We start from the raw sequence: 15,446 nt of genomic DNA, 5'->3' as shown, positions 1-15,446 counted from the left end.
TGGAAAATTCTGAAAGAGATGGGAATACCAGACCACCTGACCTGCCTCTTGAGAAACCAGTATGCAGGTCAGGAAGCAACAGATAGAACTGGACATGGAACAACAGCCTGGTTCCAAATAGGAAAAGGAGTGCATCAAGGCTGTATATTGTCATCCTGCTTATTTAACTTCTATGCAGAGTACATCATGAGAAACAGTGGGCTGGAGGAAGCACAAGCTGGAATCAAGATTGCCAGGAGAAATATAAATAACTTCACTTATGCAGATGACACCACCTTTATGGCAGAAAGTGAAGAGGAACTAAAAAGCCTCTTGATGAAAGTGAAAGAGGAGAGTCAAAAAGTTGGCTGAAAGCTCAACAATCAGAAAACTAAGATCATGGCATCCAGTCCCATCACTTCATGGGAAATAGATGGGGAAACAGTGGAAACAGTGTCAGACTTTATTTTTTGGGCTCCAAAATCACTGCAGATGGTGACTGCAGCCATGAAATTTAAAAGACGCTTACTCCTTGGAAGGAAAGTTATGACCAATCTAGACAGCATATTAAAAAGCAGAGACATTACTTTGCCAACAAAGGTCCGTCTAGTCAAGGCTATGGTTTTTCCCGTGGTCATGTATGGATGTGAGAGTTGGACTGTGAAGAAAGCTGAGCACTGAAGAATTGATGCTTTTGAACTGTGGTGTTGGAGAAGACCCTTGAGAGTCCCTTGGACTGCAAGGAGATCCAACTAGTTCATTCTAAAGGAGATCAATCCCGGGTGTTCATTGGAAGGACTGATGCTAAAGCTGAAACTCCAATACTTTGGCCATCTGATGCGAAGAGTTGACTCACTGGAAAAGACTCTGATGCTGGGAGGGATTGGGGGTGGGAGGAGATGGGGACGACAGAGAATGAGATGGCTGGATGGCATCACTGACTCGATGGATATGAGTTTGGGTGAACTCTGGTAGTTGGTATTGGACAGGGAGGCCTGGCGTGCTGTGATTCACGGGGTCGCAAAGAGTTGGACATGACTGAGCGACTGAGCTGAACTGAACTGAACTGAAACTTTCAAGAGAAAAGATAGTCTATTTTAGAAAATCTTAAAAATATAAGACAAAGGTGCATAAAATAATGCCAAGAAATGCATGCATTAGAAAGGTGGGTAGGTGCTAAGATTTCAGAAGACCTCAACAGCTATTTTATTTAGTAAAAGAAAGTGGTCAATATAGAAAACCAATTTCTTGCATATGTGTTATATGAGGTTGACACCACTTATCTGAAAATTTGCTTTGGTCAAGTAAACACTAAAAATTGGATCTAGGGAAGAAGACTAGAGAACACTGCTAAGTAATCCAATTGCAATATAGTTGGAGTAAAGAGTTAAAACTAGAAGATGCCAAAGATCACTGGTACGAATATTCAGGGAGTGAGAAGGGACATGAAGGTGTTGATAGATGACAGACAGATGATATAGATAGAAAAACATATAAGTAGGTAGATAGTTAATGTGTGTGTTTGTGTATTTTGTTTAACTTGGGCAATTATCATGTGCTACATAAGTTCAACAACTGAGAAAAAATGGAATGACAGTGGGATATCTATAAATTACAGTAGATAAAGCCATAAAAAATATACAAGATAATAAGACAAACAAAAACCTGAGACTTAACACAGGAAATACTGGAGAAGGAAATGGCAATCCACTCCACTGTTCTTGCCTGGAGAATCCCATGGGCAGAGGAGCCTGGCAGGCTACAGTTACTGGGGTCGCAAAACATTGGACACGACTGGGCGACTGAGCACAACACAGGAAATATCATCATCTAGAATGTGAGTGTATAAAGAAAAGAGAGAGAAGGGGATACACAGAGAGAGGCAGGAGAATTTTATCAGAGAGTGAAGTGAGTTGAAAATTCCATGGAGTTTTTATACTATTTCACCATTAACATTATAGTCCATGGTAGTGGACTGAAACAACACAGAAGCAACACAATCTCAGCTTTCATTTTTGGGAAATGAAAATAAATGAGTGCTAACATTTATTTGGAAATTGACAGCGTCAAGAATAGCCAAAACAATCTTGAAAAACTACACTACTGAAGGATGTACGCTTACTAATTTCAGAACTTATTTCAAAAATATCGCAGTAAAAAAAAAAGTGACTGGCATAAGAATAGACATAAAGATCAATGGAATATTATTGCATGTGCATAAATAATCCCTAAACCTATAGTCAACTGATTTTGAAATAAAAGGGCGGGGCCATGAAAATTCAGTGAATAAAAGATGAGTCTCTTCAACAAATGGTGTTGGGAAAACTATATATGCATATGAAAAATGATGAATTTATAACCCTTCCTCCCTTTTTATAAAAACTTAAATTAAGTTGGATCGTATATTGAAATGTAAGAGATAAAAGAATAAAACTTTTAGAGGAAATATGAAATAAATTTTGTAAATCTGGTGTGATAGTTAATTTTATCTGTGGACTTGACCGGGCCACAAATGCCCAGATATTTGTCCAAAAATTATTCTGGATATTTATGTGAAAACAATTTTGGATAAGATAAACATTTACATTGGTGGACTTTTAGTGGAGTACATTATCCTTCATAATATGTGCGCACCTCATCTGCTCAGTTGAAAGTATTAATAGAACAAGGACTACCTTGTAAGCAAGAATGTACACACTGCTGTATTTAAAATGGATAACCAACAAGGACCTACTGTATAGCACAGGAAACTCTTCTCAATGTTATGTGGCAGCCTGGATGGGCAGAGGGCGGAAGTTTTGGGGAGAATGGTAACATACATAAGTATGGCTGAGTCCTGTTGCTTATCCACCTGAAACTATCGCAACATATTAATCAGCTATACTCCAATACAAAATAAAAAAGTTAAAAAAAATTCCTTCCAACTGACTGCCTTTAGACTTGAACACAACTTTTCCATGGTCTCCAGTCTGCCGGTCTGCAGTCTACTTTAAAATTTCTCATTTTCTCTGTGTGTATTTATATCAAATATATGTATATGTGTGTATACATACATGCAGACACACATACACACACATATACATCTTGTTGGTTCTGCTTTTCTAGAGAAATGTCTGTCATGAAAGACACCCTTTTAACTATTGTAGCTGTGGAGCTGAGACTGTTGAAAATCAAATACAGAAGCTCATTTTGTGAGTGAATGAACTGCAACACAGGTTGAACTTCTACCCTCACAGGGTGTCTGCTGAAAGAAGCAAGATCCTAAAAATTGGAATGTGGGTATATGAGAAACTCTGATGAGGCTGGGGTCATTAACCTTCTAAACTCTGGTGAGTCTTCTATGTTGATTGAAGAAGTCTCTCCGTCTCTGGATGAGGATATAAGGACAGTATAATGGCCTAGCCTAAGGCAGTTGCCGTAAAAGACACTTGTGATTCTTCTCAGGATCCTAGATAGGTGTCTTCAGTATTTATGTGAATGTCACTCATGCTTATTTCATCAAAATTCAGACATAATGGATATGGAGAAAAGAGTGCATCTGTAGACAACAAAGGTCTGGATCACAGGGGAAAATGCCACTAATGGCAGAAAATGCCAGCTTGGAGTTCTGGAAAACTGAGTGACTAGTTTTGAGGTTTACAATACAAGCTATGAAGTGTCTGGTATGTCTTGCTCTCTCTCAATAATTTTTAAGCAACTGGTTTATCATAAAAATACATTGCTTATACGGCTGCATAGTAATAACCACATAGTTTACTCAATTGATCACTCACCTCTACATTTTGTATCCTATAGGGCTTTTCTCTTGGCTCAATTTCTTTCTCAGTATATACAGAAGTACTTGTATCCCTAGGTTTTACTTGATAAACCATATGTTCAAAACCAATTGAAGGCTCCAAGGGCTCAATTCCATAACTTACATTTTCAAACTGTAGTAAGCCCCTACAAATTCCAAAAAATAAGTGAATAAATAAAATAATTCATTTCTCTCAAAGTCAATAAAATGAAACAATCAGTTTTTAAATAGTATGTAGATTATTTTCAGTCTTAGTCTTGGGTGGTGAAGTAGGAAATCATTACCAAGAATCCACAAATTTACTGAGTGGAAATGAATAGTAGTAATGCTATCAGCATTTATCTAGCTATAATTAATACTAATGGTTTCCACATATACTAAAAAAAAAAACACCTTAATTCAGGAGGGGAGTAGGAGACATCGCAAGCGTTTTCATACCATGCTTTTCTAATGACAGTTTCCCATAATAAGCCATGCCTCACTTTAGAACTTAGCAAAGATCAATGAAACTAAAAGCTGATCCATTGAGAGGATAAACAAAATTAATAAACCTTTAGCCAGACTCATCAAGAAAAAATAAATAAAAGAGGACTCAAGTCAATACAATTAGAAATGAAAAAGAAGTTATAACTGACACTACAAGTTGCTACAAACAACTACATGCCAATAAAATGGACAACTTAGAAGAAGTTGACAAATTCTTAGAAGGATATAGGCTTCTTAGAGTGAGCCAGAAAGAAATGGAAAATATGAACAGAATAATGGCAAGTACTGAAATTGAAACTGTGATTAAAACTTCCACACAAAAGGCCAGGGACAGAAAACTTAGGTGAATTATTTCAAGCATTTAGAGAAGAGTTAACACCTATTATTCCCAAATCATTCCAAAACATTGCAGAAGAAGGAACACTCCCAAGCTCATTCTATGAGGCCATCACCACCATGACACCAAAGCCAGACAATGATGTCACAAATAAAGAATATTAAAGGCCACTATCACTGATGAACATGGATGCAGAAATCCTCAACAAAATACTAGCAAACAGAATCCAACAACACATTAAAATAATCATACACCATGAGCAAGTGGGATTTATCACAGGGATGGAAGGATTCCTCAATATGTGTAAATTGGTCACTGTGATATACCACATTAACAAACTGAAGAGGAAAAGTCATATGATCATTTCAACACACACAGAAAAAGCTTTGAAAAAACTCAGCACCTATTTATGATAAAAACACTCCAAAAAGTGAACATACAGGCAACATACTTCAACATAATAAAGGCCATATATGACAAACCCACAGCAAATATCATTCTCAAGAGTGAAAAACTGAAAGCATTTCTTCTAAGATCAGGAGCAAGACAAGGATATCCACTCTCACCACTTTTATTCAACACAGTTTTGGAAGTCTTAGCCAGGGCAATCAGAGTAGAAAAGGAAATAAAAGGAGTACAAATTGGAAAAGAAGTAAAATTGTCCTGTTTGCAGATTAATGGTACTATACAGAGAAAATCCTAAAGATACCACCAGAAAACTACTAGAGCTCATTAATGAACTTGGTAAAGTTGTAGGATACAAAATTAATACACTAAAATCCCTTGCACTTTTATACATTAACAATGCAAGATCCAAAAGAGAAATTAATGAAACAATCTACTTACCATCATATCAAAAAGAACACAGTAACTAGCAATAAACCTATCTAAAGAGGTAAAAGACCTGTACTCAGAAAGCCCTAAGATATTGATAAGAGAAAGAAAAGATGACACAAACAGATGTAGAGATATACCATGTTCTCAGATTTGAAGAATCGATATTGTCAAAACAACTATATTATCCAAAGTAACCTACAGATTAAATCCAATCACTATCAAATTCCCAGTGGCATTTTTCACAGAATTAGAACAAAAAAATTTAAAATTTGTATGAAAACACAAAAGACCTTGAATGGCCAAAGTAGTCTTGAGAAAGAAAATTGGAGCTGGAGGAATCAGGCTACCCGACTTCAGAGTATAGTACAAAGCTACATTCATCAAAACAGTATGGCATTGGCACAATAATAGAAATATTGAAACTGGATAGAAATTTCAGAGCTAAAACTATGACCTATGGTCACCTAATCTATGAAAAGGAGGCAAGATATACAATGGAGAAAAGACAATCTCTTCAATAAGTGGTGCTGGGGAAAAGAAAACTGGACAGCTATATGTAAAAGAATAAAACTAGAGCATTCTTTAATACCATACACAAAAATAAACTCAAAGTGAATTAAAGACCTGAATATAAAACTGGATTCTATAATACTCTTAGAGGAAAACACAGGCAAAACACTTTCTGGCATAAATTGAAGCAAGATCTTTTTTGATCCACCTCTCAGAGTAATGAAAATTAAACCAAAACTAAATGTAACATAATATAACTTAAAATTTCTGCACAGCAAAAGAAACCATCAACAAAACAAAAATATAAGCCCACAAAATAGGAGAAAATATTTGCAGAGTGACTGAACTGAACTGAACTGAATCTTTTAAATATATAAACAGTGTATGCAGCTCAATATCAAAAAGCACAACAAGCTAATCAAAAACAGGGGTGGAAGATATAAACAGACATTTTTCCAAAGAGGATATACATATGGCACATGAAAAAATGTTTAATATCACTAATTATTAGAGAAATGCAAATCAAAACTACAATGAGGAACCACCTCACACTATTCAGAACGGGCATAATTATAAAGTGTACAAATAAATAATGCCGGTGAGGGTACAGAAAAAAGGGAACCCTCCTACATTGTTGGTCAAATTATAAATTGGTACAGCCACTATGAAGAACAGTATGGTAGCTTCTTAAAAAACTAAAAATAGAGCTACCATGTGACATAGCAATCTGACCCTTGGTTATATGTCTGGAGAAAAGCATAATTTGAAAAGATACATGTGCCCCAATATTCATTGCAGCACTATTTATAACAGCCAGGACATGGAAGCAACCTAAATACCTACTAACAGAGGAATGAATAATGAATATGTGCTACATATCTACATAGAAAGATGCAGATAAAAGGGATATAAAGGCCATGAAAGCCATAAAAGGATGAAATAATGCCATCTGTAGCAACATGGATGGATCCAGAGATTGTTATATGATTGAAAGTTGGTCAGAGAAAGACAAATATTATCTGATACCACTTATATGTGGAATTAAAAAAAATGTTACAAACGAGTATATTTACAAAATAGAAATAGAGTCACAGATGTAGAAAGCAAACTTCAGGTTACCAATGGGGATGGGTGGAGGGAGGGATTAAACTGGTAAATGCGACTTGACATATACACACTACTATTATAAACTAAATAACCAATAAGAACCTCCTGAATAGCATAAGAAACTGTACTCAATACTCTGTAATATTCTATATGGGAGAATAATCTGAACAAGATTGGATACATATATATAAATATATATATTTATATATATATGCACCTGACTCACTTTGCTGTACAGTAGACTCTAACATAACTTTGTAAATCAACTGTACTTCAATAAAAATTAATTAAAAATAAAAACTTGTGAATATTATTTCTAGATTTGAAAATTATTTCTTAAAAATTCCATTTTGCAACCATAAAATTATATATCACAACCTGAGTCCAGTACACGTGCTAATGATCACCATAGAATTTGGATAACCTTCAATATACCCTTGGTAGTAGCAAAAATTCTGAAAAATAAAGAAAAACATATACATTTCTATTAGAATACTTCATGTTAAATACACTATTCTCAAGTATTTAAAACATATATACATATAGTGTATGCATCAAACACTTACTATTTCCAAGACAGATGTATAAGATTATTAGATGGACATTTAACCTCAGGTTTCCAAAATTTTCCCTAAAAGTTTCTAAGAATAAGTATACTTCCATGATCTTTTCTGTTGTAAATTAAACATGACAGCCCCTATCATTAGGATCAAGGCAAAAATCATCAAAAACTTATTTTTTCAAATTCTTCTGACTTATTTTTTCAAAGGTAGATATAAAAATATAAATAAATCCCCAAGCTTCCAAATTTATCAAATTAAAAGTTACTTTATTATAACGGCAGAGTAGATTACATTGAATTATAAACTCCCAGATTTACTGAAAAACGAATTCACACATTTAGAAAGCTCACTGAATTCAGAGTAAAAACCCAAAGAGATCCATAAACAGACGCATCAGCAAAAACATTAAAAATCAAAGAATAAAATCTTGAAAGTAGCATGAGAAAACTAATTACGTTAAAAGAGAACTCCAGTGATATTTACATCAGACTTCTCTGTAGAAACAACAAAGTTTAGGAAGCAGAGGGCTAACATAATGTACTTAAAGAAAAAAGTACAATCAAGCAAGGCAATGCTTAAAAATAAAATAAAATGAATTTATTTCCATATAAACAAAAACTTTGAGAATTTGTTATTACTTGCCCGGCCTTACATGGAATACTTATGGAAATTCTTCAGGTTGAAAGTAAGTGATCTCAGATAGTAATTCCAATTCACATAAAATTTCAAAGAGCGCTCAAGAAGGTTACTATGTAATTTAAAAAGCATAGTATAAAGGCATATTTTCCCTTTCATTCTCTTAACTGATTTAAAAATCAATTGAGTAAAGTAATATGTGGAGCTTCCCTGGTGGATCAGAGGTTAAAGCGTCTGCCTGCAATGCAGGAGAGCTGGGTTCAATCCCTGGGTCAGGAAGATCCCCTGGAGAAGGAAATCGCAGCCCACTCCAGTATTCTTGCCTGGAGAATCCCATGGACGGAGGAGCCTGGTGGGCTACAGTCCACAGGGTCACAAAGAGTCGGACACGACTGAGCGACTTACCTTAAAGTAATATGTATATATGCTTCCCTGATCGTTCAGTTGGTAAAGAATTTGCCTGAATGCAGGACATTGCCTACAATGCAGGAAACCCAGGTTTGATCCCTGAGTCAGGAAGATCCCCTGGAGAAGGAGAGGACAATCCACCCCAGTGTTCTTGCCTGGGAAAGCCATGAACAGAGGAGCCTGGCAGCTCTAACCATAGGGTCACAAGAGTCGGACATCACTTAGTGACTAAACCACAAAATGTATATAGCGCATTATTGGGTCCAAGAAATAGAATATATCTGTCGATAACAGCATGTAGAAGGTGAGTGGAAACAAAGAAGTTCTAGGTGAAGGAAAGGACTGCAGAGTGTAAAGTAATGTAACAGTGAACATTACATTAATGTTTGTACATTAATAGATGTAATATGTACAACAATAATACCATAGAAAGGAGGGAAATAAACAGTTTTATAGAAAAAATGTCTCTGAGTCTCACTGGAATTAAGGTAATATAAATCTAAAATTGCATCCGTTCAGTTCAGTCGCTCAGCCATGTCCGAGTCTTTGCGACCGATGAACCACAGCACACCAGGCCTCCCTGTCCATCACCAACTCCCAGAGTTTACCCAAACCCATGTCCATTGAGTCAGTGATGCCATCCAACCATCTCATCCTCTGTCGTCCCCTTCTCTTCCTGCCTTCGATCTTTCCCAGCATCAAGGTCTTTTCAAATGAGTCAGCTCTTTGCATTAGGTGGCCAAAGTATTGGAGTTTCAGCTTCAGCATCAGTCCTAACAATGAACACCCAGGACTGATCTCCTTTAGGATGGACTGGTCGGATCTCCTTGCAGTCCAAGGGACTCTCAAGCATCTTCTCCAACACCACAGTTCAAAAGCATCAATTCTTCTGTGCTCAAATTTCTTTATAGTCCAACTCTCACATCCATACATGACCACTGGAAAAACCATAGCCTTGACTAGACAGACCTTTGTTGGCAAAGTAATGTCTCTGCTTTTTAATATGCTATCTAGGTTGGTCATAACTTTCCTTCCAAGGAGTAAGTGTCTTTTAATTTCATGGCTGCAATCACAATCTGCAGTGATTTAGGAGCCCAAAAAAATAAAGTCTGTCTTGGTTTCCACTGCTTCTCCAACTATTTGCCATTAAGTGATGGGACCAGATGCCTTGATCTTAGTTTTCTGAATGTTGAGCTTTAAGCCAACTTTTTCACTCTCCTCTTTCACTTTCATCAAGAGGCCCTTTAGTTCTTCACTTTCTGCCATAAGGGTGGTGTCATCTGCATATCTGAGGTTATTGGTATTTCTCCTGGCAATCTTGATTCCAGCTTGTGCTTCTTCCAGCCTAGCATTTCTCATGATGTACTCGGCATATAAGTTAAATAAAAGGGTGACAATATACAGCGTTGATGTACTTCTTTCCTGTTTGGAACCAGTCTGTTGTTCCATGTACAGTTCTAACTGCTGCTTCCTGACCTGAATACAGGTTTCTCAAGAGGCAGGTCAGGTGATCTGGTATTCCCATCTCTTTCAGAATTTTCCACAGTTTATTGTGATCCACACAGTCAAAGGCTTTGGCATAGTCAATGAAGAGGAAATAAATGTTTTTCTGGAACTCTCTTGATTTTTCCATGATCCAGCGGATATTGGCAATTTGATCTCTGGTTCCTCTGCCTTTTCTAAAACCAGCTTGAACATCTGGAACTTCATGGTTCATATATTGCTGAAGCCTGGCTTGGAGAATTTTGAGCATGACTTTACTAGTGTGTGAGATGAGTGCAGTTGAGCGGTCGTTTGAGCATTCTTTGGCATTGCCTTTCTTTTGGATTGGAATGAAAACTGACCTTTTCCAGTCTTGTGGCCACTGCTGAGTTGTCCAAATTTGCTGGCATATTGAGTACAACACTTTCACAGCATCAGCTTTCTGGATTTGAAATAGCTCAACTGGAATTCCATCACCGCCACTAGATTTGTTTGTATTGATGCTTTCTAAGGCCCACTTGACTTCAGATTCCAAGATGTCTGGCTCTAGGTCAGTGATCACATTATCGTGACTATCTTGGTCATAAAGATCCTTTTTGTACAGTTCTTCTGTGCATTCTTGCCACCTCTTCTTACTATCTTCTGCTTCTATTAGATCCATACCATTTCTGTCCTTTATTGAGCCCATCGTTGCATGAAATGTTCCCTTGGAATCTCTAATTTTCTTGAAGAGATCTCTAGTTTTTCCCATTCTGTTGTTTTCTTTGCATTGATCGCTGAGGAAGGCTTTCTTATCTCTTCTTGCTATTCTTTGGAACTCTGCATTCAGATGCTTATATCTTTCCTTTTCTCCTTTGCTTTTCGCTTCTCTTCTTTTCACAGCTATTTGTAAGGCCTCCTCAGACAGCCATTTTGCTTTTTTTCATTTCTTTTCCATGGGGATGATCTTGATCCCTGTCTCCTGTACAATGTCATGACCCTCCATCAGGCACTCTGTCTATCAGATCTAGTCCCTTAAATCTATTTCTCATGTCCACTGTATAATAAGTGATTTGATATAGGTCATACCTGAATGGTCTAGTGGTTTTCCTTACTTTCTTCAATTTAAGTCTGAATTTGGCAATAAGGAGTTCATGAGACTTCCCTGGTGGCTCAGATGATAAACACCAATAAATAAATCCAATGAATAAAAGCAAAGATTGTCAGATGAGGTTAAAAAAAAGACACAACTGTAAACTGTTACTAGATAACTGGCTTTAAATGCAAAGACATAGACTGATTAAAGGAATAAAAAAGAATATCATGTAAATAGCAATCTTGAGCAAATGGGATTAACTACATTTATACCAAGTTACTCTGGTGGTGACTGAGATGATAAAGAATCTGCCTGCCAACACAGGAGACAAGGGTTCAATGCCTGGTCTCCTGGGGTCAAAGATTCCCTGGAGGAGGAAATGGCAACCCACTCTAGTATTCTTGCCTGGGAAATCCATGGAGAGAGGAAACTGGTCCATGGGATCACAAAGAATTTGACGCAACTAGCGACCTAACCTTATAGTGTATATCAGACAAAATAGACTTTAAAAACAAAAAAGTAGATAATGAGCAAAATTTTATAATAATAAAAAGTTCAACACATCAGGAAGATGTAACACTTGTAAACCCAGGTAAAAGCACCACAGCACATTAAAAATTGGTAGATATGAAGGGAGAAATAGTCCAAGACTTATAGTTGAAGACTTCCTTTTTCTTTCTATGCCACTTTAAGTGATCCATGGAACAACTAGCTAGAAGATTAGCAAGGAAATACAAGATTTTAAAAAATAAATTAAGGAAACCCAGTTAATTTATGCCAACATCCGTTGGATCATAGAAAAAGCAAGAAAATTCCAGAAAAACATCTACTTCTGCTTCATTGACTACAATAAAGGCTTTGACTATGTGGATCCAACAAACTATGGACAATTCTTAAAGAAATGGGAATACCAGACCACCTTACCCGCCTCCTGAGAGACCAATATGCAGGTCAAGAAGCAACAGTTTGAACTGGATATGGAACAATGAATTGGTTCCAAAGTGGGAAAGGTGTACATCAAGGCTGTATATTATCTCTCTGCTTTAATGCGGAGTACTTTTATGTGGAGTACTTCTATGCAGAGTACCTCATGAGAGATGGATGAAGATCAAGCTGGAATCAAATTTGCCAGGAGAAATATCAATAACCTCAGATATGCAGATGACATCACCTTTATGGCATAAAGTGAAGAAGAACTAAAGAGCCTCTTGATGAAGATGAAAGGGGAGAGTGAAAAAGCTGGCTTAAAACTCAACATTCACAAAAGGAAGATCATGCCATCAGGTCCCACCACTTCATGGCAAATAGATGAGGAAACAATGGAAACAGTGAAAGACTTTATTTTCTTGGGCTCCAAAATTACTGCAGATGGTGACTGCAGCCGTGAAATTCAAAGACACTTGCTCCTTGGAAGAAAACCTAGGACAAACCTAGACAGTGTATTAAAAAGTAGAAACATCACTTTGTCAACAAAGGTCTGTATGGTCAAAGCTATGGTTTTTCCAGTAGTCATGAATGGATGTGAGTGTTGGACGACAAAGAAAGCTGAGTGCCAAACAATTGATACTTTTCAACTGTGGTGTTGAAGACTCTTGAGAGTCCTTAGGACAGCAAGGAGAGCAAATCAGTCAATCCTAAAGGAAATCAATTCTGAATAATCATTGGAAGGACTGATGTTGAAGCTAAAGCTCCAGTATTTTGGCCACCAGATGTGAAGAGCTGACTCACTGGAAAAGACCTGATGCTGGGAAAGATTGAAGGCAGGAGGAGAAGGGGACAACCGAGGGTGAGATGGCTGGATGGCATCATCCATGCAATGGACATGAATGTGAGAAAACGCAGGGAGATGGTGAAGGACAGGGAAGCCTGGCGTGCTGCAGTCCATGGGGTCGCAAAGAGTTGGACACGACTGAGTAATTGAACAGCAACAAAAGTAAACCTAGCAGACATCTGCAAAATGCTCTGCCAAAGAAAAACAGAATATGCGTTCTTCTTCACCTGTAGATAAAATATTTTCCAGGATAGATCACATGCTCATGCATTAAAGAAGTCTCAATTTAAAAGTACAGAACTGATAAAAGTATGTTTTCTGATAATAATGACATTTTTAAGAAATAACTGACAGAAAACATTTGGATGAACTCACAGACATGTGGAAATCAAACACTGTATCTCTAAATAACCTATGGATTAAAGGAGAAATCAAATATGAAACCAGAAGATATTTGAGGAAAATAAAAATGAAGAAACTCCATACTTAAAAAGTATAGGATGTGGCGAAAGTTAGTGTTTTTGATAAATGTATATAGATCGACACATATATTAATAATGAAAAAAGATAATACCAATCCAACCACCTATAAATCAGGAAAAGGAAGAACAAGCTAAATCTAAGTTAAACAGAAGAAAGGAAATAATGAAGATTAGAGTGAAATTAAATAGGAATAAACAGATCAATGAAAGCAAAAGGAGGTTCTTTGAAAAGATAAAATTGATAATTCTTAAGCTACATTGACTACTAAAAGAACCAAATTACTAAAATCAAAAATAAAAGTGGGGTATTACTACCACCCTTATAGCAGGATTATTTAGGGAACTCTAAGAATCATCATATGCCAAGATTACATGATGTTGGTAAATCAATAAATCGATAGACAAGCACAAACTACCTTCTCTGTCCATGGTGCTTCTTTCAGCATCAGCACTCGTGAACTCACAGAGAGCCTTATCCACTGCCATGGCTTCTACACAGTGTTGTGTCTGATACAGAAACTTATTTTTTAGTGAATTAAGTGCAGCCATTGGTTTCTGTGGGCTTCCCTCATAGCTCAGTCAGTAAAGAATCTGCCTGCAATGCTGGAGACCTGGGTTTGATCCCTGGGTCAGGAAGATCCCCTGGAGAAGGAAATGGCCACCCACTCCAGTATTTTTGCCTGGGGAATCCCATGGACAGAGAAGCCTGGCCAGTACAGTCCATGGGGTCGCAAGAGTCGGACACAACTCAGTAACTAAATCACCACCACCACCATTGGTTTATGTGCATATCTAACCATATATTCTATCATCTGGAAGTGGCTGATCTAATTTAAAAGTAGACTAGCTTACTGAACCAGAGAAGGCAATGGCAAGCCACTCCAGTACTCTTGCCTAGAAAATCCCATGGATGGAGGAGCCTGGTAGGCTGCAGTCCATGGGACCACTATGAGTCGGACATGATTGAGCGACTTCATTTTCACTTTTCACTTTCACACATTGGAGAAGGAAATGGCAACCCACTCCAGTGTTCTTTCCTGGAGAATCCCAGGGACAGGGGAGCCTGGTGGGCTGCCGTCTATGGGGTCGCACAGAGTCGGACACGACTGAAGCGACTTAGCAGCAGCAACAGCAGCAGCAACAGCACCAGCTTACTGAACACTCTTTTACTATGGTAGTTGGGAGACATTACTTTGAAAGGCTGGAGTTCTGTTTGCATCAGAGACCAGTATATGGCAAGTTTCACTGAGAACCTCAATACATTTGTCCAGATATAGGAGCCTGGTAGGCTGCAGTCCGTGGGGTCGCTAAGGGTCGGACACGACAGAGCGACTTCACTTTCACTTTTCACTTTCACACATTGGAGAAGAAAATGGCAGCCCACTCCAGTGTTCTTGCCTGGAGAATCCCAGGGATGGGGGAGCCTGGTGGGCTTCCGTCTATGGGGTCACACAGAGTCGGACATGACTGAAGTGACTTAGCAGCAGCAGCAGCAGCAGGGTGTTGAAATGGGAGTCTCACATTCCCAACATTATACCTAATAACTATTTTGTAGCTTTTTTGCTTTCTGCCATAGTAAAACCATAGTAACTTTTAGCTCCCAGCCACCAGTTGCGAATTTGTTCACCCGGGGATGCTATAATGATTCTACTACTTTGGAAGATGAAACTTCCACCTGGATATTTTGAGCTACTTCTCCCACTGTACAAAGGAGCAGGCTAACCCAGTGGCTGGAGTGACTGACCCTGAACACAGTAGGGAAAACTGTTGCTTAAAGAAGTGCTATGTCTTCAATCCACTTGAATATAACAGTAACCAAAATAAGATATGATTAAGGATGCAGACCCTTTGGGAGTGAAGATTTGTGCTCTTCTGCTAGGTAAACATCCACAAGAAGCTTAGGTAGGTCCAGTTGAGATTAATGGAAATGGGGAGCAGGTGGTGGGACAAAGAAGTCATACACAGCAATCATAATTG

The 15,446-nt window shown here is 37.7% G+C and overlaps 1 protein-coding gene across 2 annotated transcripts in view; it reads right to left on the bottom strand.

The window, feature by feature from the left end:
* Positions 1-15,446, bottom strand: part of ADAM2 (ADAM metallopeptidase domain 2) — a 105,374-nt gene that overhangs the window by 73,363 nt on the left and 16,565 nt on the right. The window contains exons 5-6 of one of the 2 annotated variants that reach the window (XM_088832656.1): positions 7,428-7,507; positions 3,753-3,921 (exon numbers count right to left, since the gene is read on the bottom strand). In XM_088832656.1, coding sequence (XP_088688782.1) covers positions 3,753-3,921; positions 7,428-7,507 — 249 coding nt within the window. The remainder of the gene's footprint in view (positions 1-3,752; positions 3,922-7,427; positions 7,508-15,446) is intronic. The other variant, XM_055416274.2, reaches the window with a different exon arrangement.

Source organism: Moschus berezovskii, chromosome 26, assembly GCF_049115385.1.
Source record: "Moschus berezovskii isolate FMDL1 chromosome 26, NW_MosBer_1.0, whole genome shotgun sequence".
Classification (NCBI taxonomy): domain Eukaryota; kingdom Metazoa; phylum Chordata; class Mammalia; order Artiodactyla; family Moschidae; genus Moschus; species Moschus berezovskii.
This window is presented reverse-complemented; position numbering and strand designations above follow the sequence as displayed.